Genomic DNA, 26980 nt, shown 5'->3' on the forward strand with positions numbered 1-26980 from the left:
ACCAGAGCACCGTGTCAGAAATTGTAAATGCTCTTCAAAATGAATAAATAAATGAATAATTTGAAAATTCTAAATTATTCTCAATATACAGGAGACATGCAACATGAGAACAACACTTCTAACAACTTTCTACAGCAGAGGGCAGTAGAGCATACATTTTTTTTCCCCCTTGATTTGTGATGTTATACATGAATGTACTGCATACACACTTGTTGTTTAAACTTACCAGTCACATGCTGCTTGCACACTCCGACCTCCGGTTGACACCAGAGCCTTCAGTCTGTAAAAGAGCATGAAAAGGAAAAAAAATCAAATTATGTCCTCAACAAAACTGGGAAAGTTTGCCTGCATGTTACTGATTTATATTCTGAGTGTGTACAGTAACAGCGTATGACTAGTAAGTGCAATGCCTGTGAATGAGCTGAGCAGCAGAGGAACACACTGATCGTGTTTTCTGTACGCTGGTTAGTATCCTCGGGAGTTTTCTGGCAGCAGATGGCAAATAAAAGGAGAGCTGTAGTGCATCCTCACCTATGTGGAAACTCTGACTCTGTAAACAGAACCACGATGCAAGCGAGGGCTTCAAAGAAAAAGGAAATAATGTGAAAAAGGTTTAAAGATGTTTACTGAACAGAACTGCCGCTGGAGCTGGATACAAACAATGTGACTGGAAAAAGAAAATTGGTGAATTATTCAGTGTTTTCCTGGTTTGACTGGATGAAATTCAGCAAAACATTACAATGTCAAATGGAAATTCTCTCACTAGTTGGATCTTAAAGGAAAGTGAATTTGGTAGTGGTGGAATTCATAAACTACATCTTCTGTCTTCTGCCATTGCTAAAATTACTATAAAAAGCTTTTGTATGTGTTTCTTCAACATTTGTTGATGTCAGTAATGGTTTCATTTTAATAAGTTTGGTCTTTAACATCTGTGTCCAACACAAACATAACATCAATGGTATTACATTTGTAACAGGATTGTGCAAATGTACTTACTATTCATTTTACAGCAGCATTAATAGAATTTGAACTTGGGGGCTAAAAATACACCAGTTAAATATTACCACCCCACAGCTGTGCTAGCAAATATTTGCCTATTTACACATTTGGCTTAGACAGATAACTGATCTTGACTTTTGTTTTTATGTCCACCTACTGATAAAGTTCAATATTCACTTTGTCTTACTATCCCCACTTGATACGTGATTCTTAACAAGCTAAACGCTCACCTATGCTAACCAGCTAGTCCCTAACGCTGTGGGAAACACTTACTGATGTTACTAATTACATCTGTGACAATCAACATTTTGTGATGTTACTGAGTAATGCTATGGGCATTTCAGTTAATGTGATTTTTACATTGGATAATAACATGAGTTTCAATATCAACATTCTTCAGTGCATCTGCTGTACTGATACAATAGGAGATACAAGTTTGCAGTGTGGCAGCTCTAGCTGATAAAGTTTCATTTATGCAATTCAACTTTTCCTCTAGCCAAAGTTTTTTTTTCCTTACTAGTGATAAAAACTGAAGCCATGTAGTTCTGTTTTCCAATAAAATGCACCCATTTCAGGGTAAAAATGATTTCTTTTAAGCAGGTTAACTTTATCATTCTTTCCACTCTCACATTTTGATCCAAAGGTCAGACTGTATCAGTGGGTAAGTGTAAATGTGTGTTACAACCAGGAACTGAGACAGTCAAAATGTGAGTAGGTTATTGGCTAAGCAAGTCTGGGGGTAGCACACTATGGATCACAAGTCAAGGAGGTGTTAGTTCCTTGTAAGCTCTTTAGCGCTGCTTTAAACCAGCGTGGAAGATGATGCATAAATTCCTTTCACAAGAAGGAGTCTATGTTAATGACTCCTCATAACTAAGGACTCACAATAACTTTTGAAAGAGTTTTCCATCCAATTGGAGTGTGTTATTTCTTCAGTGATTAACCACACAGTGAACAGTAACATTTTCTGCATTTCATTCGTTTACTATATCTTATATTTCTTTACTATATAACAGCTTTCTGATTTGAATAAAGGTGTTTAAGTTGTGACTATATAACACAAGCTAATTCATACTGCCATGACAGATTTTTATTTGCTGGGATGTGTAATACATTAATGGAGATTAAAAAGGAGTTCAAAAGAAATGAGCAGAGAGAATAGTGATTTATCCATTCATTTCCTCTGTTGTTACCTCAGCAACACCTGGAGGCTTGGATGATGAGAAGAAACGGCAGATCAGATTATTCATATTAGAGCCACAGAATCTAATTAGCTGCCACTCAGAAGATAAGAGCTTGTACATGCTAATGTGGTTTTCATCTCTGGGGAGCGAGCAACTTCCTCATCACGACATAAGACGTGGTTCCTGTGGGATGGGATGGGTGGAGGTGCCATACAGAGAGGTGTGTGTGTTTGTGTGATGGCACACATGTATGTCTGCATTAATGACTGTACCAGTGTCTTATTACAGTTGTTGAAAGGGGACATAAGAACAATTTAAAGTCCTTTGGTGATCTTTCGCATTTACCCAGAGTTCATTCTTCTCAGTTTGGAAAAGCCTTTCAAATATGACACTGTTTGATGTTTGAGACACTAAAACTCTCCACTGAAACCCTTTCACACTGAATCACATAGCAGACAGGATAAGGTGGGACTTTACAGACCTGACTCCAGTCAGTCTGTTAAATATGAACATATCACATCAGCTGAAGGCAACCCCGAAAACACACTGGCATTAGAAAAAGAAAGAAAGAAAAAAAAAGCTCTGTATACAAAAGAAAAAAAAATGGCAACACTTTTCTATGCAACTTCACCACAGTGAGCTCAGTAAGCAGCAGTTGTGACCACAGCAGAGACTGTCAGAAACATCAGAGCCAGCTAACTGGTGTGCTAGCGGCTGCATGGGGTTTACGAAGCTGCTGTGTCCCACAGGTGTAGACCTACATACCACTGCATATGTGTGTGAGAGAAAGAAGGAAGAGAGTGTGAGAAGCAATGGCTGAAGGAAGCTGTTTAAGGAAGGACCACTTCACACACACCCACCTACACACAAAACTAAAAGTAAATCCAGTCACAGATACAGGAAAGCTTTGTCACACCAAATAAATGACACTTACTGTTAATGAGAATTTGATGTGTGGCTATTATGACAAACTATTTTTCTTGTTTGTCATAAACAGCTCATCAATGAGACTACACAGATGGAAAAAAAAGTGACTTGAAGATATTAATTTTATTATTAGCCAGTTACATTTTCATGCTTATTGCCTTGATTGTCACATCCACTGTACAGTATTTCCCTACTGTGTGAAAAAAAGATCAAATCTAATCTCTGTCATGTTCGTCTAAGTATGTAGCCTACACTACAGGTGAACAGAATGAAATAACATCTGATGTTTCCTTATCATACTAATTAGCTTATCATACTAACTAGCTTGCTTAACTTTAGCCTCACTCCATTAGCATGATATCAGTAACCCTTTTCACACAGCCTGCTCAAGGAAAGAATGCTGTGGCATTATTCTGCTCTGCCGTTCTGTACTGAAAAGCATGAAGATGGAAGTGGGAAGCATGTTGTTCTGTCTCTGAGCTGGCAGTGGAGGTAACAACAGAGCCAAACTAAAGTTTGTGTAAAAAGACTGAACTGGCAATCCAGTCTCACAAATGATTTTGATGTCAAATTCTTTAAGGAAACACAATGAAAGGCTAAAATTTGCAACTCTGACAATAGAGCAGCCGGTGTTTTCTGAATACCACGCTTACACTTTTTAAAGTCATTATGGCTTTGTGAGCAGATGATGGTGGGTGAATAGATTAACCACAAGACTTTCACTCCAGAGGTGGGAGTTGGTGTTCGGTGTGAAACTTCTTGTTATGTTGCCGATTTATTATTTTTAGACTTAGCTGAATTTTAGTTCACTTATACTTTTCAGTAAAAATGATTTTAAAATTAAGGTTAAGTAAGGTAAGGGTAGGTGTAGCCAACCAAAGTACTTGGTTAGGTTTAGAAAAAGATCATGTTTGGGATTAAACAGACCTTTTCATAATGTTACTCAGTGCTATCGGAAAGGGTTTTCTGGCAGAAAGCCTTGACTAACTCCTCCCAAGTGCCTACTCTGACAATACAGCAGCCAGTGTCTCCTAAACACCGTGCTTTTTAAGGCAGAGTCGTTATTGCTTTTTTCTCTTTTAAGAGAATATGATGCAGCTTTTTATATTTTTCAATAAAGTCTTCAAAAAATTACTGGATTAAAACCAAGAATTTATTCAACAACTCTTGCAAAAAAAATCAAATTAATGAAACTCAATAAAGGGTAAACACATGTTGACAAAAACAGGGTTAGTACAGTTTATGACATCAAGAATATTTGTTTGATCAGTTGTTCCGCGCTCAAATATTCATGACTTTGCCATCCTGTGGGGGGAAAAAAAAAATATCTCAGATGGGTTAGGGGTGTCCTTGTTGATAACATGTTATGCATGCAAAAAGCAGCTAATTCAAAACAGAAGAACAGCAACCAAAAATATATGCTGACTGGGGACACAACCATGGATGTAGTAGGTAATCTGGATGCACTGTGTCCTGCTCATCCATTCATCCATTTTCTATACCGCTTATCCATCAGTGTCCTCATTCATATGAAAGTTGCTAATGACACATGAAGGCACATGAAGCCAATGAAATATAAAATTACTTGCATCTTCCACACAAATTCTGCATTGTGGAGTCCATAAAGAATGTGCATCAGAGACTTCCGACAGCTGAGCCACCAACTTTCGGTTCAATCACTCACATGGCTCTTTTAGCCTTTCCAGAAGTTATTGGCTCAGGAAGTAACGCAATCGTCCACCACTCAAGGTCGACTGTTAGATCCCTGGCCCCTGCAGTCTACATGTCACAGTGTCCTTGGGCAAGACGCTGAAACTGCTCCCGATTGCTGTTCCATCTGTTTATGAGTGTTTGTCTGAATGGTTATTGCTCCTGATGAGCTGGGGACCTTGCATGGTATCCTCTGCCACCAGTGTATGAATATTTATGTGAATTGAATGAATGCTGGTTTGTGTTGTAAAGTGGTCAGTCCAATTACCAATTTACTCTTTACTGCATTAAATGGATCAAATTCTGATAGTGAAACAATTCCTTTTGCAGTGGTTATGATGCTAAAAAATGGATCCACTATTTTACAACCTATTTTTCCCCCATTTGGCCACTAGGTCAAATAGGCTTCAAAACCTGGAAACATCTGGGAGCAAAGGAATAGATCAATAATGAGAGACATTGCCATGTTATGCTATTGCTATTGTTTAGAAAGTGCTGTCTGATGCATATGTCATATGTCACAGTAGACACTGACACTGTCATGCCTCTTTTGCTTCTGTAATGAAAGGACGCTCTACAAAATCAAACACTGGGGTGGCATTATGCTGCCAGTGTTTGACAAGGTATGGCTATGTCCCTCAGCACTCACACTGAAGGGTCACTGATTTTGTTGAGGTGGTTAGCACACAGACTGTGAAATCAAATCACAGAATGAAAGAAAATTCTTTGAGCTCTCGCAAGTGAATCTGCTGACAACTTACAATCTGAAAAGTTACATCAGTACAATGTTTTTCTTTGCACAACAGGTTTTATTTACGACACATTTCAAAGAAAAATGTGAACAACCATCCAGGATGTCACATTCAAAAAGATGGGCATGATAACGAGACACAAAGCATTGACAAATATGAGTGTCAGATGTGTGAGAAACACTTGGATGATTTTCAGTTCTTCTGGGATGAAGTGAACAGATGAGTCATAACTGGATATTTGTGGCTGGCAAGGCCCCTGTTATGTCTGCCGAAAAGCAAACACTGCATTCCACGTTAAGACCCTTGCGTGTGGTGGCAGATGCTTCGTTGCATCAAGTCCTGTATGACTTTGAATCATTTCATAATTCTCATTTGCATGAGGCATAGGCAACAAAGGGTTGTCCAGAGTTGTACAAGCAACTCCTGCATGGGAGCAAACAAATGACACTGAGCCGAAGTGGATGTATATCAAGGACTAAGCCCCAATTCCTTCACAACATGTGAGACTGAGCAAGTACTAGTGTCAGAGTTCAGTTACACTTACTGGTGCTAAATGTAGCATAACCAGTCAAAACTGAATTGAAATGAGACATTACATTATTGCACAGGGATGTGTGGTATACTCTTCAAGTGCAGGGTGTGAAGTTTTATGTTAATGTAATTACTGATAATTTGCAAAGTAACTAGCAATTAAAGTTGTCAAACAAATGTTGTACAATATTTGCTTGTAGTGGACTGTAGTGGAGCAAAAAAATGGAAATACTCAAGTAAAATAAGTTGTGCTTAAGAACAATTTGATTATTTATTTCTTTTTCTTAATTTATTTCTTTTTCTCAAATGTTTAGTTTTTATATTGTATTTGTATTTTTTTTTAATTTTTTATTTTTATTCAACTCTTCATTTCATATTTTTATATTGTGCTTATTGCTCCAGGGACTTGAGTCCTAATTTTGTACCACAAACATGTAAATTTGAGCTGGTATGACAATAAAGTTCAAGATTTAGTATATTTAGGTATACACTAAATATATCTCTCTCTATATATATACATATATATACACTATATATACTAAATATATATATAGACTAAATATATATTACTTAATAAAGTAATTGGCGTTGATTTTATGATGTAGTTTCCTTATAACCAAATTGTTCCTGATTTTTTGTAAGTTGATTTATTAATTGAATGATATTTGCTCCTCATGTTAATACGACACGTTATTTCTCATTCCTTGTGAAATCATTTCAGTTCCCACATGAAGTGTTGTGTAGAGCGATGATTTTTTTTTATAAATATATAATATATAAGAAAACTACTACACCTACATTCAAAGTCACTCCTTTTTTTTCCTTTTTTGTACCCGTGCCTGAATCATGACTTAAAATAACAACAGAAAAAAAAAAACAAAACAAAAAAAACATATCTCTTTGGATTCCCCATGACAACCTACACTTCCTTTTTCTGCTGCTGCTTCTCAGGGTTTCCAGAGCCGTGGGTTGCTGTTTCATAAGGCGAGCCCTAAGCTGAGTCAAACGTTGATCAGAGGCTGGTGGGGACTCAAACAGGATCCCTGGTAAATACAGCAAGAAGCCTTTTTGGAAGCAAGCTAATTTCAGTTTAAATCATGAAAGAAATCAAACCTAGCTGTTTGAAAAGCTGTTCAAAAAGTTGGTTGTAGCACAGCCTGAACTGAGGTTTGATGATTAAAGCAGGGAGCTATCAATTAGGTGTGGTGGGAATAGAGCTGCCTCACCAAAGCCTCAGAGGCCAGCTATTCACCACTCCCTCAGCAACTCTCCACATGCTTTCAACCCTCGATACACTGCAAAGTTTAACGCTGCCGAGCAGAAATCAGTGGCTTCAAACAGTCACAGTATAAAATCAAAATGTCAACAGAAATATCCTCAAACCCATCATTTCTTTATCTGATGTATCATGGTTTATAAAAACAGGGTCTAGGAAAAGCACTGCAGGGACACTTGAAGAGCTGACATATTTCAATAAGATGATTTAGAAAAGCTTCCAGTTTTGCTAGGAAGTAAGTGTCTTCTTCTGCCAGTTTCAATTGTTTACATTTGTAGTTTGGTCAAATCCTGTTTCCCAAAGATAACTCTACTTTTACAATATGACTACAAATTATGGATTAGAAGGTGATGCGTTATTATGGATATATAACTCTGTTTTTCTTTCTTTTTGGACTCTGGCTCCAAATGACATCACCAACTTAAAATGGCAGAGAACCTGTCTGGGATATGGAGACATATTGTCAAAGCAAACCTAACCAACAAAGGCAACTAATTAAAGGCAGAGTGCGACAGGTGTTGCCAAGAAAATGTTTGGGATCCATAATAACATAAAAAGTGATTAGTAGTGAAGTGGCGGCAAGTAGTAGTGTAGTGACAAACATATGTGAGGTTTAGGTTAGCTTTCACGCTAACTTCAACTAGTCAGTATAGTGCTCTTTGAAATAAGACAATATAAGGTTTCAAAAACGTGGGCAAATACTGGTAGTAAAAGTGTTGCTAGCCAATAACATAGGGCATTCATGCAAAATATGTCATTTTCGTCTTAATTTCCAGTATGCTACTGAATTTGTATTCTGTGTTAGCACAATAAAGTGTCTTGAAGAATATTTACAACTTGAGAGATGTTTATGCTAGTTCGCTACAAGACCCTCAGTCATATGAGAAGAAGATTAGTATGAATTTTATCTGTTTATTCAATGTTCTAGTGACAAGTTTAGCCAAGCTTAGCACAAACAATAAAAGCAAACTGCAGCACTGCTAGCAAACTGCTAGCAAACTTGGTCTTCAACAGGCCCCCAAGGCGCTATCCCCACCAGTTACACTAAAAGTCTTGAATATTTTTTAGTACTTCATATTTTATTTATTCACCTAGCTGTTGAAATATATTTTCTGTAAATATGAAAGTCTCAGATATAAAAGATCAGACATAAACCGAATTATTTATGTATTTACATATTTATCGAATTATTTATTTGCCTTCAAAGCTAACTATATCATATCTCCCATACATTGGAATGAGATTAGTAAATATGACCTTGTGCAGTTCTTAAGTTGCAGAATGTAAAATCCCACAATCAGCGTGTAAAAAACACATCTGTTTTTTAACCCAGGTGCAAGGGTGAGTCAAAGTACTATCTGTATACTATCTGTACATTGTTTGTAAGACTCACAACACTGTGAAATACATCCTTTCAAACATATATTTTTTTCATCTTTTAAGCAGAAGCACACCATTTTGACCTTTGAACACAGGTTGGCTTTCCATCTGGTGCAGAGGCATCAATGTGATGTGAGTGCTGCGAGTCCTTTTGTGAAATCCCCCCAGGCTGCTAAACTTAGTTACAGTCCTTGTATGTTGTCAGGTTGTGAACTACAGTGACTAAACTGCATCTTATCCATTTCCTTAAAGGTGAATGATGCTGACTGGCACATATCAATAGTGATGAATCAGTTAGCCAATTAATTAGCAACAACTGAAGATCATTCAAGGTAATTTTAAATTTTAAAGCAAACAAACAAACAAACAAACAATCAAACAAACAAACAAAAAAAAACTTAATTGCATTCTCTGATAGTAAACTGGATGCATCATGTCAGATTCTGGTGGTTACCACTCCCTACATCCCCATGATAAAACAACTGCTTCACAGCTGTTTCTCTGTCTGACAGTCCCAACAAAAACTCTTAGAGGCTCTCCACCTGTGAGCAGACAGAACAGTGTGGGTCGAGAGCTAGCTGAATAAAAGGTCTTTGTAGAAAAATGTCCCCTGATGATGATCTTTTTCCCTCATCAAACAAACTAAACACAGGCTGTTGTACTGAGTGAGAGTTGTACTGCTTGTCTTTAACTTAACAATGAGCCTGTTTCCCCTCGAACTGACTGTATCTATTAACTAGTCACTCTATTTTTGATACATTGCATTACATGCAAAAATAAGTCATTTTCTGGATCAAATAATATCTCCGCTTCGATTTACGCAACAATGTGTTAACGCTGCTGAATGAAAGCACAAAAACAAAAACTTTTTGTCACATAATTAACACAGAGTCAATCTGTCATCCTAAAGGCATTTATTGTGAGAACACGCCACTCACTTGCTCTCACCCACAGAGATGTGAAAGCAAGTTTTCCAACCGTAGTCCTCTGTTAACTGCTCAACTCACAGAGACAGGAAGAGAAACAGACAAGGCAGCAAGCAACACGCCCACGCAGCACAACACTGCTCAGACCTATATATCACGCAGCACTTAATGTTTAAGTTTAAAATTAAGTGCATGACAGCATGGCCTGAAACACCATAGGTAATCATAATAAACAAAATATATAGAGAAATACAAGACACGTTAATATGAACAATGGTTAAAGCTCTACATTGAAAGCTAAAGGAAGTGGGCACAGAAGTCAGAGAGTGTGTGTGTTTTCATTTAGCAAGCTTGCGGAAAAAAGACCCTTCTCTAAATATCATCAGTACATAATCTACATGTGATCAACAATAGTTTCCAATTGTTTTCAACAATAAACAATTATACATAACGCATATTTGCTGAGTAGGATTACTGTGTAGCCTAAAAATAAAACAACAACTACTACTAGCCTATAGTAGGTGTACTATAAATGAATACTGCTGCTTTACTCCCTGTACACACCCAATACTATAGTGGAAAATGTGTGCTTAGTTGTGGTATATAAAACCATGCAAAGTCATAGTTATAAGGGAGTCATTCAACTCATTCGATCTAAAATGCTTACTTGGATGGATGGACAGGTGGATGGATGGACAAATCAATGTTGTCTTAATTTTTATGGGCTATATTTCTAAAAGTGGAAGCAGCAAAATATCGTTCTCTTAGTATCATTGTATATCAAAGATAGCATGTTGCTCTTTATGTTATTTCAGATAAAAGGAAGCGTCTGGAAATGATGACACAGGCTAAAGTTGTTGGTAAAATACTTGCAGAACACAACGAAAATGTCAACAAAGGCTGATTCTGAGATCACTTCCTGTTTTCTACATAGTACACTACATTTAATGTCCGCCATTTTGTGAGTATCCAAATTCTGAGTGTGTACATGTACCTATAATGGAGTGCCCTAGAATGTTAAGTCAATGGAAGAAAAAAGTAGCCTTTGTGGCATGTAAACTAGTTTCTTCTTTCTTCTACCAACACAACGCATCGTGTCACAATAAACCCTGCTCGAATCTATATTTGTCACTGAACAATGACAAAATGACAGGTACTTGTTGCAGCTTGATGAACCAGCTCCTCTGGCTCATCAAAGAGCTGTTCCTCGTTTCCTATAAATTGTGACCTGACTAAGTTGTAAATGGTGGTCATATAAAAGTGTTTGAGGACATCACATTGAGATCTGGTAATCACTGATGGACACCTATATTTAAATATCTTATTTCTGATGTAAATGAGATTTTAATCTTTCTGTTAAAAGTTAATTCACTTAATTCATCCACTATTCTATGAAATATTATTTTCACTGATTATTCAGTCAGACATGCTGCATCTGTCTTATATAATGGGATTTTGCCATCATGGAGTACCATGACTCACAGTTCAATCAGTAAAGAAACCCCCTTCTATTAACACAAGAAAAGAAAACCTGGTCTTACCTTTACTTACATTATGTGCCCACGTATTTAGTCATTTATTTTTCACATTGTTGTGGCAACCCAAAATGTTTCAAATTCCCCTTAAGAAATAAAGTGAAACTGACATTTAGCCTCCTTCTGTGGAATGAAGGTCTATAAATTTCTAGAAAGGTCTTGAAATAATTATAATAGTTTGGTGATCCGTATTGCAAATGTAAAGCTACTGTAGTTTACTAGTCTGACTACCAGAAAGTAGTCAGAAGAGCAATGACCTTAGCGACAAACTCATTCCACATTAAGGTGTTTACAGAATAGAAAAGAAAACCTTCACTGTGTTAAGATCACCATGAAACCAAACTCTCCATACATTCATCCATTACACTGCAGGTTTTACAAGCTATCACTTCAGATGGGGATGAGTAAAGTATTCCTACATGAGACTGGAAAAAAACACTTATGAATATGCATATCAGTGTGTAATCTGACCAAAATGTCACAGGATTACAATCTGTCTTATACAATGACATGAACCAGTTTTGGTCAGGGAGGATCTCAGATCCTCATATATTGTTAATATATTATATATTTTTTCTTACAGAGGTTAGAGTTCCTATTTCCTGTCACAGAAAAGTTTCTAGCATCTGCCCTGACTGACAGTACCTTCATATCAGAGCTGGCTAGGTATAGCACTGTACACATATCCATACTGCACTGTTCAGCAAAAGTGTCAGGCTGCTGTGTGGGCCATACAATGCAGCAGCTTGATGGGGTTAAATTAAATTCTGCTAAGGGCACCAGGGAGGCTTGAGCCAGCATCACTTGTCTGTCCTCTGCTTCATACAGCAGCTGTGAGCAGGCAACAGCTCATTTCCACAAGAGCTTATGAAAGTTTAAATGAAAAATCACAATGTGGAGGCTTCGCATTTGAAAAGTATTATGAGATAATACCTTTAGGATTAATAAGGTAACATTATTTTCACAACGAACAGTCTAACTGGTGTTTTCAATAAAATATGAATGAAAAACAGTAACCAGTCTCCGGGGACAGTTGTCTTGACAGCGAGGACGGCAGCTTATTCAGGATAGACTGAGGCCGTCCCTGCATTGTCTGACAAAAGCTGAACTTCACTTTGTTTTGCCTACTCCCACAGACATGGGCAACACCTGTGGAAACATACCCTGATACCACCAACTGCACTGCCACACGTTTCACACGCTCCTGCTCATACACTGGGCTGGCATTGGCCTTATAGTGAAAATGAAACCCAGACAGTTCGGTCTACTTTAATGGATGTGACAGAGTTTTACTTCTTATAAATGTATGACAAAATGTATCTGTAACCTTTAACTGTTTGTATTGAGACATGATCAGATTAAAAACATGCACATGAATATATTTCATTGTAATAACTCAACTCTCTGTTGGTCTACTGCTGTTTATCAGCTGTCCAGAGTTTACACAGACCACAAAAGGGCCCACCCATGTAAAAGGAAACACACACACCACCCACTCGCGGGAAGCCTCGTTCAGCTGAGCAGTCCTGTCACTGTGGGAAATCCCATGGCTCTGTGTCCTCTGACTGCATGCATCCTCACACTTCCTGTTTACAAACACACACACACACACACATACTTGCAAAGATGCACACATGCAAGTGACCACACACACACACATACGCACACTGTAGAGACATGACCATATACCAAACATATGCATGTGAACCGAGAGATTCGTGAGCCAAGTCACCACAGTATCCACAGAAGTGAACCGACAAGTTGCTATGTCTCACTGTGTTTAACACTGACACACGGAGGAAGAGAGGTGACTGTGTTAGCACAGTGCAAGGCTGAGTGTATGTCGTAAGCAGTTAACCAAAAAGAGATTTTGCCCCCTGAGATTTTTTCCTTTCATCAATTTCCAAGGACAGTATACCCCCATCAGAACTGCTTACTGGATGGTCCAATAGCTTCAGAAAGTCCCAAAACATGCATATCTGAAAATGTACACTGTTATATACTGAGAAAATATCACATCCCCTGCCTCTATATGATGGCCATGTTTTTTACCCCACCGTTGAGTGTGGCTGCACTGAACACTCTGAACTGAACAACGTTCTATTTAGCACTGCAGGCTGAGGAGTTACCACAGGAAGTCCTTATTAATAACTTATTAACATTTACTGTTGGCTTATTAGAGAGTGAGAAACTAAGCCAAAAATTGCTTATTAATCACTACACTTATGAATGACTCATCATTTTTACAGTCTGGCAAGTTGTTCTTGAAATAAATAATCTCTAAAATATTAGTATAATATTCATTTAATGACAATAAATTCATCAGTTATGACTTACAAACCACTTCATAAAAGGTGCCTTATTATAAAGTGATACTCAAATTGGCAGCAGTATGAAAGTGCTCCATCCAGGAAATACTGGATGCATTGATATAAACTATTTTACTTCACTTTCCCTTGAGTCTCTGTGGATTGAAGTCATTTTTTTAACCTGACCTCACAGTGAAAATTTGCACAGGTCACAAGTCAGTTTCAAAACATGTGTGTGCTGTTAAAAAAATATGAAGTGTAACTTTCACCAAAGCAACTTTTTGTGACCAGAATATATTAATGTAATTTAAAATACCCTGAACCCAATAACTGTGCTAAAATAAATAAGAAATAGGTCTGGTGGCAACACTATGCTAATTATATTGAAAATAAAAATAATAATAACAATACAAACTGGGCCACCACTATCTGTATTGCATAATATGTCATATGTTCTGTGAACAAGTTGCAAAGGCATCTTCTCCTAATAGAGCTTACCAGTGTACTATGAATTATAAAAATACATGTTAGGTAAAAAGGTTAACTAGGATCTACTTGGAAGTACAAACTGAAGTGTAAGATGCATGGATTTGCCATTCACTACACCACATCACTGTCGTCAGCCAAACATGCTACATGCTACTACAAACAGAGCAAGAGAAAAGAGACGTCTGACAGCAGTCTGTGCAGTGTGGTTAATGGGTGGTTTTTCAAGGTTACTCCTAAGCTGCTTTAGAAATGCTGGTTGAATTGGCAGAAGTGTGTGTTTGTTCTCAGAGACTTTGTTTCTATACTGAGCCAGCATTGTGATGTGTGTGGCGGATGGGGATACAAACTTCCGTCCTTACAATAATAGAACTGATAATCTTTTTCCTGTGTTACTGTACATTGTTTCAGGCAGGCTCCAGCCAGACAAAAGCACACACATGTGGACACACTCTGCTCAAACGGGCTACTTAACATCAGGTCGAGTCCCATGAAGACATTTTTTTTTTTTTAGATTTAAGCTTCTGTTGGCGTATATTTTGTTTTAAATATGCACAGTTTCTCTAGAACTTTGCTTCTTTGACAGCATTTATTGCCTGGGATGTCAGCAGTCACACTAACACTGTGAAGCACAATGAACAAATGAAATCACATTTCACATTACTGTGCATTTCTACATGGACGATTGAGTTTAGCGTGCAGAGATGTTCCACTGAACACAGTGGGACATTTGTTAATGAACCATACTATACACGCAGTATATATAAAAGAACGTCACTGTTTAATTAATGATACTATAAAAATAGTGTGATATATATGTCATTAAAAAAATCTGAGTAAATATTTAAACGAAATAAAGAGATTGTGAAATAATTTAAGAAATCATTAAAATTAACATCATTATATTCATTCTAGTGACAATTTTTTGAGAGTTCATTTTTAATTCATTTTAGAATTTTTCAGTTCAAATTTCCCTTTTTCAAAAGCCACTTTTTATTTCACATCACTTTTCATTAGAGTGGTGTTGTCGCCACTCTTCCAGCCAATCACGTGTCTCAGCTTTAACTTATCTTTGAGTGAAGGATTTATCATTCTTTTTATTAACATTAGAGCCATCACCTCTCTGTTAAGAATCATTTCTTTTAATTCTCATTTGTGAAGAACTTTATAAAGTTTGTTTAGAGACTGTGACTCTGCAATATCCTGTGATTATCACGTAGAGTTGAAATCTGACACATTCGTAACAAAAACAGAACATAATACTGTAAGCTTCACTGAAGACATTATATTGTACAAGTGTTTTTCTATTGAGAAAGCTTGAACAGAGTTAGACCTCTTTGCTTCCGGGCAAGCTCTGCCTCCAGGAAATATTTGTAGAGCTAAAACTCTAATCTGCTCGGTAATAAGAGGAGATTCAGTCTGTTTGTTATTTATGGTGAAAATTAACTCTGGGTTTAGAGCCTTTTGTTGAAGTCTTCAGGGAAACAATAAGCATCTCTTCTCAACTAATTTCTGTGTTGTTTGTCCTCCCGACTCATTAATCCTAATTGGTCCTTACTGGAGAAAGACGAGACAATCCAGCCGCCCAAGCCCACAGAGAGTGTTCAGGGTTCACACAGTTTATTCACTCACATTGCAGTCCAGTGATGCACACGTATTCACAGACAGACAAATTCATTCACAGACACTAATGGCAACCACTTTTTTTCTCTGACCCTCATCACTAGCCGGAGCGACACATTTCTGTCATCACTGTGAGGTCAACTGCCATAAAAATAATTCCTACCTTAATTTCTGTCCTGAAATATATTATAATGATTACAACAAGACCAGCCACAATCAAACCAAGCCAAATCCAATGCAATCTGTACAGCTTCGATTAAAGCTGCAGTCATCATTCATCGTCGACATTCGTTATTCATCATCGCTATTGCTTTCTACCACAACACACCGAAGGAAACGTGCATCTGCTCATCAACAAGGGGCTCATGCTCATGACAGGATGGGATGTAAACATCAACCGTTTGACTGAGTCGTAACCATAGCTAGCTTAGTTAGCTAGCCTCTATATACGTTTTTGTCATGGGTGAACTGTCCCTTTAACATGGTATTTTCTTCAGTGTTAATATAAAAAAAGTGGCCGATGCAGCTTTAAGTCATATGAGTCTATTGTCACATTTAATCCACTTGTGAGATAGCAGGTTTACGTGGGTGAAGATTCAGTGGTTCACTGCTAGAACAACTACAAACCTGACACATTGTGGTTGCGTTACACAGCACCATCATCACCATCAGTTTAACAACTCTGTTCAGGGACTCAGGAGGCCTCAGACAGCACAAAATTGAGAAAAACAAGTCTGGAGGTTGATCATATAGTTAATATTGTGAAAAAAAAATTTGTCTGGAAAACAAACAAATACAACAAAATTAACATATTTTTTTGGCGCACGTGACAGTTATCTTAGTTATTAATAATTTACATTCGCAATCTCACCGTACAATAGTAAACCATTAAACAGTGCTCCCACTAAGCAGCATGCCAAACATCACCGTTCTCATCCCACGAAACGTACAGAAGCACATACACAAATTAAAACATGTGTGCTTACTGAAAGACATTAAGGTCACAGCAGACAAGAACAGCAAGGCACACACACCACATGCAGCAGAACTTTAAATGTTGAGAGATCACATTTGAAAGGGATGATACTGTAGTGATGAAAAAGAAAATGAAAGAATTTAAAACAAACAATTTGCATTTAACAGTATGTTTATTAGGTTATTGGAATTATAAAAGTTAAAAACATATTACAAGCAATAGCCTCAAAAGCTCAGAGACCAGAACTAAGGTTCAGCGCAAAGCACCACCTTCTAAAACATACAATCAAAATGCATTTGTCATTTGTTAAATAATATATAATGTTGTGCATCAGGTACAAAATGAATAAATAATTTAGCTTTCATCTATGATCATTTCCACTGCCAATCTCCTCGAGGGATTATTGAGACACGTTCAACAATAAAACAAGCATTCTGACATATATACCCACGAGCACCCGACACCACAATATACCAGCCTCACCAACGCACTGACGAGGAACAAATTCATGTCAATAGCACACTGTAAGCTTTACTCAGTTAATAAATAATCAAGTCTATACACTATCTATATCTATATATCATCTATAAGTTATTTTTTTCATCCTATTTCAAGCTTTTGAAATATTTTTTAAAATGCTAACACAAAAGAAACTTTGTTTCAGCTCAAAATATTCACAGGAACACATATTCATCTTCCTCTGCCTCATTATATCAAGGAATTTTAATAAGTTTCACTGGTGCACAGAGTTACCTCACATTCATCATATTCATTTAACGACTTTGGATTTTTCAACTTTTGCTACAATTAATATAATAAAGTGCTTTTCCAAACTGGTTGGAAAAAAATATCATCATGCACACCATAGTAGCATAAAATACGAAAAGCTTTACATTTTCATTGTTTGGAGATGAGACATCAAAATGGGGACAATGAAACTGTCCCTCATTATGATTATGTTGTGAAGAAACACCCCTGTGACCTTTAGCAGTGAAGGCTGGTTAGTTTGGACTGAGAATTTCAACTTCTGATACTTCCTGCCAGTCTCTCAGTTGGCCTGTTTTCATCAAAAAAACTGTGAAAGATTATATTTTACTAATCTTCATAATAAGCAACTAGATCATTGTTCTCTGTACATTTTGTTCTCCTGCTTCTGTGCAGCAGAGAAGGGAACTTACTAGAGATGGAGTCAGTTCTATTTTTAAAGCTTTCATACTGCCTTTCTCTTAAGCTCAAGTACTGATTCCTGAAAGACTAAGTCAATTACAGCACAATTACAGCATAAATAATTGGACAGGATCCCTAGTTTCACTTCTTTTTCAGTATTACTGCTGTGTCTAATGGCCTTAACTGTCTCTACATATAAAAGCCTTTGGTATGATGCAACTTGTGAAAGCACCTCTCCTGTAGCTATAGATTAGATATCATGTAACATTAGAACTGAGTGCAGTCACGTAAGAGCTTTGTTTTATCTCTCGATCAGCTTGGTCATTCTGGCTCTCAAGAAATAGCACATTCTTCTTTTTCACACTCTGATGCCTCAGCTGCTCTATCTGTATATGTTGTGTGCTGTCTGCTGAGTAGTACAGAGCAATGGGTGCAGGAAGAACAAATTAAGATTCTTTAAGATGTGAAAAAAATCCATTGCATTGGTCTGAAGTTCAAATATTGAGAAACGCTCATTAACACCAGCAATATCCACATCCAGTAAGGCCTGTAATTAAATGTCTCATCAAATCTGTTTTCCTCCACAATCATTTCAGTCATCCAGCAGGATTACTGGAGCGCAGTGGGAGGGAGAATGAAGCAGAAAGCCAGTCCAAGATGGAGGAGCTTCCTCCTGTTGTATCTCCGTGAAGGAGCTGGAGGAAGCTGGCTGCTGGAGCCGCTCCAGTCGCTGTATTGGCAAAGGTACTACAGGCACAGATGGCTCAGTCATCACTGAACACACACACACACACACATTATAGCCCCTGACAGAAGATGACACAAGAACACACACATGCAAACAGCAGCAAACAAGTACCAAGCACGAGTGCACAGCCATCCGTAGAATCAAATATGTGAATGAACACACACATGCACACAGATACACACCCACATACACACACCGAGTCCACATCAAATTGGGCATGAGATTAAATGCCACATCAAATCTACTTTAATTCCTGATCCTCCCAACCTCGTAGTGCCCTCCTTTACCAAAATAACCAACCAAAATAAAAACAGCAACTGTGTTCACAGATTAGTTATGTGTGCTCGTGTGTGTGTGTTTGAGAGTGTGAGAGAGGCCTTCTAACAGTGGCAGAAGAACCACGGGACAGGGACACATTCCTGTTTTCCGATGTACAGCTAACCAGACTCGCAGAGAGCACCGTTTGATTTCACTCTTGTTTTGCACTCACAGTGCAGAAGCAACTGTCTGCCCACCGGGCAGCTGCATGGTTTATAAACTTGAGCTTGCACAGTAGCACTTACAAAATTGAGAAAGAGGGAAAAAAAAGTAAAATGTACTGAGAGCATGGAGAGCTGTTTCATGAGCAGGAGCAACAAAGCAGGGTCTGAATAATGATATTTTGAAGGCTGATATTGACATTCTTGGAGGGACTGTGTCTGCAGATAGCTGAGGTTTTACGCCAATATTTTCAGGCTACAAATGAATGAATGGATGTTCGGGTGGAGAAACCTGTTAGACATCATCAATCACGTCTTCCTATAGACAACTAGTTTACAAAAGTCATCCTTTTCAGGTGAAATGTAGTAATGAGCAAATAATAAGCATCTAAGCTGTTATTTTTGAAAGCCAAATGACTTTCCAAACACATAGCAGTGTTTGAAATTAGTTTTCAGGCATTTCACGCTCCCGCTTGGCTAAAAGAGTCTTTTTAAACTCACATTTTATGTATATGGTGGTGTGTTCTTGATATTGCTTACAGTATTGCAATGTATCAGAATATCTTGAATCATAACCCTGATACACAATGTTTGGCCAGATTTTTGCCAATACACAGCCCTATCACAGACACAGTGAAACCTCCTCCTGCTCTGTCCCTCTGTCTTACATGACTCTTTATTCAACATCTTTAGTGTTCTGGGTAAAGGCTGAGTTAGATTGTGTGACATTCAGCCTAAGAGGACCTATTACAAACCCCCACAGAGGCCAGGTTCTGTGAAAAATGCATGCAAACAGAGGCAGTGACTGCTGTCTACTTTCACAGTTATCAAATGTTTGAAACTGGTTATTCATTTACCTAAAGTGGCTAAATGTCAAATGTTCATGAGAAACTTAAGTGCACGCTGACAAGATGACTTCAACACCAGAACAGTCACACTACGAAACTCATGTTGTCATCTTTTACCGTCACTTTGTGAACTTTGCATTTGTTGGTAATAGTTGGCTGAAAGCCCTCTATTTGTGTTTATGTATGTTCTGATAAAGGCATAAACTATATTTTCCAAATATTATAATAATATCATTTTTATCAAGGGTGTCACAATTCTCCAAATCCACAGTTTAATGACTTTCAGTTTGAACCTGCCCTGGGCTTCAGCAATAAACAAGAAATACAGAAGCTCAGTTTGTTACAAAATCTGTTTGCTCAATCTGTCAAGGGTAAACCCTCTTGCCATTCAAGTGAATAAAGGATCTCTGGCAATGTTAGCAGTTCTGTTCAGTTCAGTTGCACGTCATCTACTAGCATTATCATTGCATAATTCAAGTGTACTGGTCAATAATATCACTGTGGGCTTTAAAAGCATTGGGTGCTAAACACATCATGGCCAAAAGAAATTGTGATTACCTTCACCGTTCCGTTCTTTATCTTATTTAACTGCAGGACAATGGATGTTTGAAGAGAAGGCACTGGAGCCTATATCAAACAAACTGTCAATGACTCATTCACACAAATGAGGTTTTATTTCATGTTTCGAGTGAGAAGTGGCAAAATTCTGTTATTACTGAGCATAGCAGACGGTATTGTCTTAAGACCTTTGAAATGTAAAGAACTCATATAGCTAGTGTTATTAGTCATTAATCAGCTGGAGGGAAACCAAAGGCCGCATGAATAAAGAACTTAGCCCTGAAGGAAAATACTCTGTCTGAGCATATTCTGCAAAGTGGGGAAATCCCAGTGGGTTTGACATGGCACTGAAAAACTGATCGAATCAAAACTTGTCTGTTCTCTCAAAGAACGCTGAAATACGAAAATAGCAGTGCTAGAAAATTAGGTTAATCAATCAGTTCACTCTTCTCAACTGATTACTGATTTGCAAAAAAAAAGTACCACAGAGTTTGTTAGAACATGATCTTTCACATTTTTAATTCTAGCAACATAAAACATTTGTTATAATCACCTTATCTTACTAATCTTACAAAGGCTTCTTGTTAAAAGCAAACGTGGTATGTCATAAGACAAGATAAAAGGATGAGTCTTATGAGAAATGTTTATTCAATATATATTTGTCACCTATGATTTGAATAAATTCAAGATAACACTTACAGCCATATCTGACCACATAACTTGTGACGCATCATTAAATATGTAGACAAGGTATGAAGATCGCTTGTAATATTTTATGTCACTAACTGTGTGTCCAGTTTTCTCGTAGTTTTGTGTGTGTCTCTCTGCATCTTTCTGCAGGTCTCTCTCTCTGTCCTGTCTCTTCTGTCTGTTTACTTGGGGGTTCAGGCTCTGGGTTTCTGTAAAGCACCTAGAGACAATTTTCATTGTAAAAGGTGCTATATAAATAAAAGTGAATTGAACTGAACTGAATGCACCAGTTGTTTTTTTTATATTTGTATGACTCTCTAGTGTGACATGCTCACTGCCCACGACGAAAAAAACCCCCATCTGTTTACCTATTTCACAATTTCCTCCATTAATGTCAAATTTGGAGCACCCAGTTCCCTAAGTATTGCAATCTTTGACTGTTAGTCTGATGATTGTTTCATCTTAAAAAATTTCTCAACAAATTTTATTCTCAGTGTAACCAAACCACCCAGTAGAAGAACCAGCACCAGAACCAGAAAATTATACCATACACCTCCAGATGAAGGAATGTTTTCATGAGTTTTGCATTATTGTTATGTTGACAGTGATAATCATCACAGGTTGATGTGCTGCACCAAAAGATTTAGCATCTTGCTGCTATTTATGTATATGAATTGTACTGCTGAAATTCAATTGATAGCTTGTCAGTAAGTAACCCATTTTAGTTATACATAAAGTAAGAAGATTCATTCAGGTAACAGTGAGCTTGTTTAATTGGAAAAAATGATAATTTAAAACCATCAGCTGCCTGTCAGACATGAGTGATTTTAAAACAGTGCTGTGTGCTCGGTTAGCTTTCTGTCATTATTACTCATTATATATTATTATTATTATGCTAAGACGATATTGTTTCTGAGAAATATTGAGATAAAGACAGAGACACAGTGTGACACCAGAGGAGGAGTGTTGTTGTGGTTGGAGGGAGGGACGGGGAGTGGGGTGGGGGTGCAGAGGACAGCTGTCAATCCTAGCAGCCCCTGTGCCTACAGGAAACCTGCTGCTGGCTCAGCAACTGCAGGCAGACAGCTGTCCTGGGAGCTGCCTGCTGAGGGTAGACAGATACATGCAGCCATTTATTAGCAGCCAGAAAGCATCAGCTATCTTCACTAGACTAACAGCTAGTGGAGCTAATATGTATTTTGGCCAATAACTCAGCCCTGCATTGGTAACATTTTCCATTTCAGAACAAGAAGACCTATGAGGCGTCACAGAAAAATACTCAGTAACTATGTGTCATGTATGTCTTTCCTACACTTGTATGTGAGTGTGTTTCCATCCACGTTTTTATTTGCATTCTAAATGCATTGCACAAAACAGTGTTGAAATATTGCAAAGCGTTTTCATGGCTGGCTGAGGAGGAAAGGTTGGTAATGTGACCAAGTGCAATAAAAACACATTTAGCAAATTACGTATGTGAAGCATAAGACTTAAAACGTCTACTGAAGCTTCAGCTTCACCGAACAGACAGATGAGAACTTCACATCAGTGTGGAGCAATGAGAAATTACAACATAAAGTGAACATAAATGCCATACTTGAGCTGTGACTCGCACTCTTTTAACACCATCTTACTGCTTCCTCTTTTTCAGTAGTTAAACGGTACCAGATCGGAAAACTAGCTTTTCCTGATTAATCCAACTTCTAATATTTGCATAAGAGTAGTTGATGGATTTTAATTTGTGTTTTCTTTTATTGAATCTGAAGGTTTACCTCACCCACTTGCATTATACTCCACCTTGCACTACCTCACTTTTGGACTACCTCCAGAAAAATATTTATTTTACTTATTTTATTTTGTGTTACCTTATTCTATTTTGTTTTTATTTTTATTTTATTCTTCAATTATATGTTACTGTTATGTTCTATGTATGCACCAATCACCAAGACAAATTCCTAGTAATGTGAAACCTCTTCCCTTATATGGCAATAAAGTCTTTTCTGATTCTGATTCTGATTCTGATAATACTAAATTTGGATGGAAACTTGATCAACTGACAGTTACATTAATTACATAAGACACACAATTTCTATGTTAGCAGTTGCAATGGTGTTTGATAAAGTATTTCTACTTTCACATGAACAACACTACAAAGTGGTTTACGTATTGTATAGAATTAAATATTTCAGGAATACATACAATACAAAATACTCTTAGATTGGTTACTTAAGCATCAAAATGGTAAGATTTCAAGAAACTAATTACTGGCATAAAATAGTGCAAATCATAAGCTCAAAAAATTAACTCAAAATATTAGCAAATTAGTGACCTTTAGTATCAACTTCAAAATCTATATAGTTCAGCTAACTGACTGACAAATACACCTGTCCCTTTTCTGCTGCTCATGTAGTATCTCTCCATCTGTGCCTGAGGCCACAAGCTGATATTGACACAGAGCCTCCGGTTTCAGGAGTAAAATAATGAATGAGTGAACATTCACTGGGAGTAGGGCAAGATGAATAGTGTATTTCACTCTAAATCCCGAAGACTGTTATGACAAAAAAGCTGTACATTATATGCCAGTAAAATAGTCTTTTAAATAAATCATAACTAGCAGAGGTAAAGAGCATTTGTTTGTGAGTTATTTGTAATGCAAACTGCCTGCAGCTGGGCAGTTGCACTACCTTGAATTTCATATAACCACAGCAAGATATTTGAGTGGAGACAATGGCCTCATAATCTGATAGTGCTGTCTGTTTGCCTGCTTCCGGAAAGAGCTTCAAATGAACTACGATATGATCACCGAGCTGCAGTGGAAGTGCACCAGTGAATGACAACAGCTATATCCAGACTGTGGTGCACCTCTCCTATTTCAGGAAGGAGACTAATGACATTTATATGACCTTGTTAAAGGCTCCCTATTGAGGGAGACATATAATAATGACACATGAAATATAATAACAGGTATATCATTTTGATTTTACAATCATCTCAAAAACACTCCCAAAGAGCCAGACTGTTTTGCGAAGAGCAGTACAAAAGAAAAATAAGCTCATATTCATCTACATTTCAAAGATACTGGGCTAAAAAACAAGGGGAAGACTCAATAATTCATGAGCGTTACCAACTCCACAGCACTTTAGAGTTCCGATTGCTGGGATATAGTGTGATGTAGCAGATGCAGCAGACTTGAACACACATACTGTATGTAGATATTTCCTTTTCTTCCTTTATATCAGCAAACACGCAACCCTTGAGCTGAGCTATACAGAAAATACATTTCCTATGTAGTCAGCTATTGAGAAATGGTAGAGAAAACACTTCATCAGCAATGATCAGTGTAGTGCAAATATGGCACTTGCATCAGATGTAAATCTTCAGCTGTACACCTGAGGCCCAGAAGATAACATAAGTTGTGCATTTCAGCTCTCATCGTGGAAGTATGCACTCATATGCCTAGTATAGCAATGGCAAAAAAAAAAAAAAAAATCATTATTGACACAGGAAGTGGGAAGTGAGTGGGTGTCTAATAGAAAGAAGAACTCAAATCAGCTTTATGTTGACCTTAAATAATGCCACATACACTGTGGGTTACAATTCTGCCTGTAGACCCACATCACTTTGTAAATGTGTAAATGCTACATTGGCACCATCTGTGTAAAACACTGCAATGTGAACCCAGTCCAGTTTCAGCTGTTTTAAAAAGTGCTTACTTTGCTAAGTGTTATGAAACATCTTTCAAATATCGTCTACTCGAGTGGGGTTATGAGAAAAGAGGACAGTTTCAAACAGAAAGAGCTAACGTAAATTATTAAGCTACAACTTTAGATCTCAAGACACAGACCCCATCATACTAATAAGACAGCTGTGGGTACAGTTAAAACAGACTGGGGATAATGTGGTGAGGCAATGAAAGGCTACATAGTTCTTTCGGGGCTTATAGTTGTACCTACTGCTGTTTACTACAACACTGAAGAATAAATAACTGGAGTTGGAGACTGATATGATCATTTAACAATGTAAAATTTCAAATTAATAGAGATAAACAGTACATTGGATGTTAGTGATTAGCCTAAAAAGTAATGTGGTGAACATCTGGCTTAGAACTGAGAGCTTTTTCCATTTGAAAGCCATTATTCAACCAGCATTGGCATTCGACTGATTGAACTCATATAATCATAAGCATAATCAATAAATAAAACTTAAAATAGCTAAAGATAAAGACAAACTCTAATCAGCTGATAAAAAAGCGGAAAGAAACAATACAAAGAAATAATACTTATTTTACTTGTATCTTCTTTAAATAGTTCATTTACTTTTTTAAATTCGGGCAACTGTGTGGCTTATATGAAAATACTGATAGTTGAAGACATAGAGCACCAGCCTTTCCAGCTATATGACATTCCTCCATAACATTATCTTCATCTGCAAGTACATCGCTTTAGTCTTCTATGTCTCACATGGCTGACGTGCAACACATATAGTTCTTGCGCCGGTCAAAAATCATGTACTCATAAGGTATCCAATCAAGCATTCAAGCAATCAATCAAGCAATCAGCATTAAACACAAATGCAAATCAGAGGCAAAATAAGTAAATTAAAAGGGGACCATAAAGACATATCATAGCATAGCATCAGCTATTTCAGAACTGGAGAGCATTTCTTCATTGAATAGAATAGAAGCCTTTGTATTACACCATGTCATTCATTCATCTGAAGGTGAGGTGGTGACAGGTGTTTTGTTTGGTTTTTTTTTTTGTTTTTTTCTTCCCAAAGTGCCTGCCCTTTCACATATAGTTTCCAAAAATGACTTCTCAGATTGTTCCGTGTAATCTGGTATGTCAGGGTTTGGAGTTCACACATGGAAATACAAAGAATGGCTCTTACCAAGTATGACTCAGTTCCCTTCAATCATACCAAAGAGCCAAACACAAATGACTGAGGTGGCTCATTAATTTAACATCACCATTATGAGAAGTTGATTGAATAATTATGTTATCAGGGCTTTCAAGAGTGAGAACCAAATCAACTTACAAAAACACTCAAGAGTTTATGCACATAAAGTGAGTGATGTTGGTACTTTGAAGCCAGAAATTTTATTACGCAAAGACTGAGCAAGTTCAGATGTCTCATAATGACAAACTTGTTCTTGAGCAACAACTTTTTTTTTGCTTTGGATCCTACTAACTGACCTTTCTGTCTTGTCATTTAAACTAAAGGGACAACGGCGACATAACGCCACACGTGTGTAAGGGTAGCATCCAAGAGGCATGACGTGTACCAAGGGCTGCCACTAACACTTTTCATTATTGATTAACTTGTTGTTTATTTTGACAATTAATTGATTATTTAGTCTATAAAACGTCCAAAAAATGGCATCTCAAATTGTTTCTTACGTCCACCAAACAGAAAAACCACCAAGACCCAGAAGCTGCAAATTCTTGCATTTAAGTAATATTTGATATTTTTCCTGAAAAATGACTGAAATAATTAGTTGATTGCAAAAATAGTTGATTGACTAATTGATTCATCAAATAGTTGTTGCAGCTCTACATATAGCACTACAGCATCAGCATCTAGTGTGATGCAGTTCTTGGGATAACATGATAAGGCTACTCAGTTAACATCACCCTTAAATGGCGGTCGACCTCGTCCTCAGTTTGGAGGTTTAGAAGCTCCCAGACCTCATGTTGTCTCCCCACTTTGCAGATATTTTCAGTTGCTTTTGCTATTCTTCTTCTTCTTTGCTAGTGTTTCGCCACTCTGAGCCAACATTTTTAAGTAGCACAGTCAGTATTCTTGTAAAACCAAGCATGACTCTGCTTGTTTAATGTCTAATTGATCAGTACATTAAGAGTTGGATGACATGCACAAGGCTG

General features: G+C 37.4%; 1 protein-coding gene across 2 annotated transcripts in view; it reads right to left on the reverse strand.

Moving 5' to 3' along the window:
- The window catches only part of ubash3bb (ubiquitin associated and SH3 domain containing Bb), a 41151-nt gene that overhangs the window by 10839 nt on the left and 3332 nt on the right, over positions 1-26980 (reverse strand). For both annotated transcript variants that reach the window (XM_046388387.1, XM_046388385.1), the window contains exon 2: positions 227-280. In XM_046388387.1, the coding sequence (XP_046244343.1) occupies positions 227-280 (54 nt within the window). The remainder of the gene's footprint in view (positions 1-226; positions 281-26980) is intronic.

The sequence above is a fragment of the Scatophagus argus genome, chromosome 5, assembly GCF_020382885.2.
Source record: "Scatophagus argus isolate fScaArg1 chromosome 5, fScaArg1.pri, whole genome shotgun sequence".
Lineage (NCBI taxonomy): Eukaryota > Metazoa > Chordata > Actinopteri > Scatophagidae > Scatophagus > Scatophagus argus.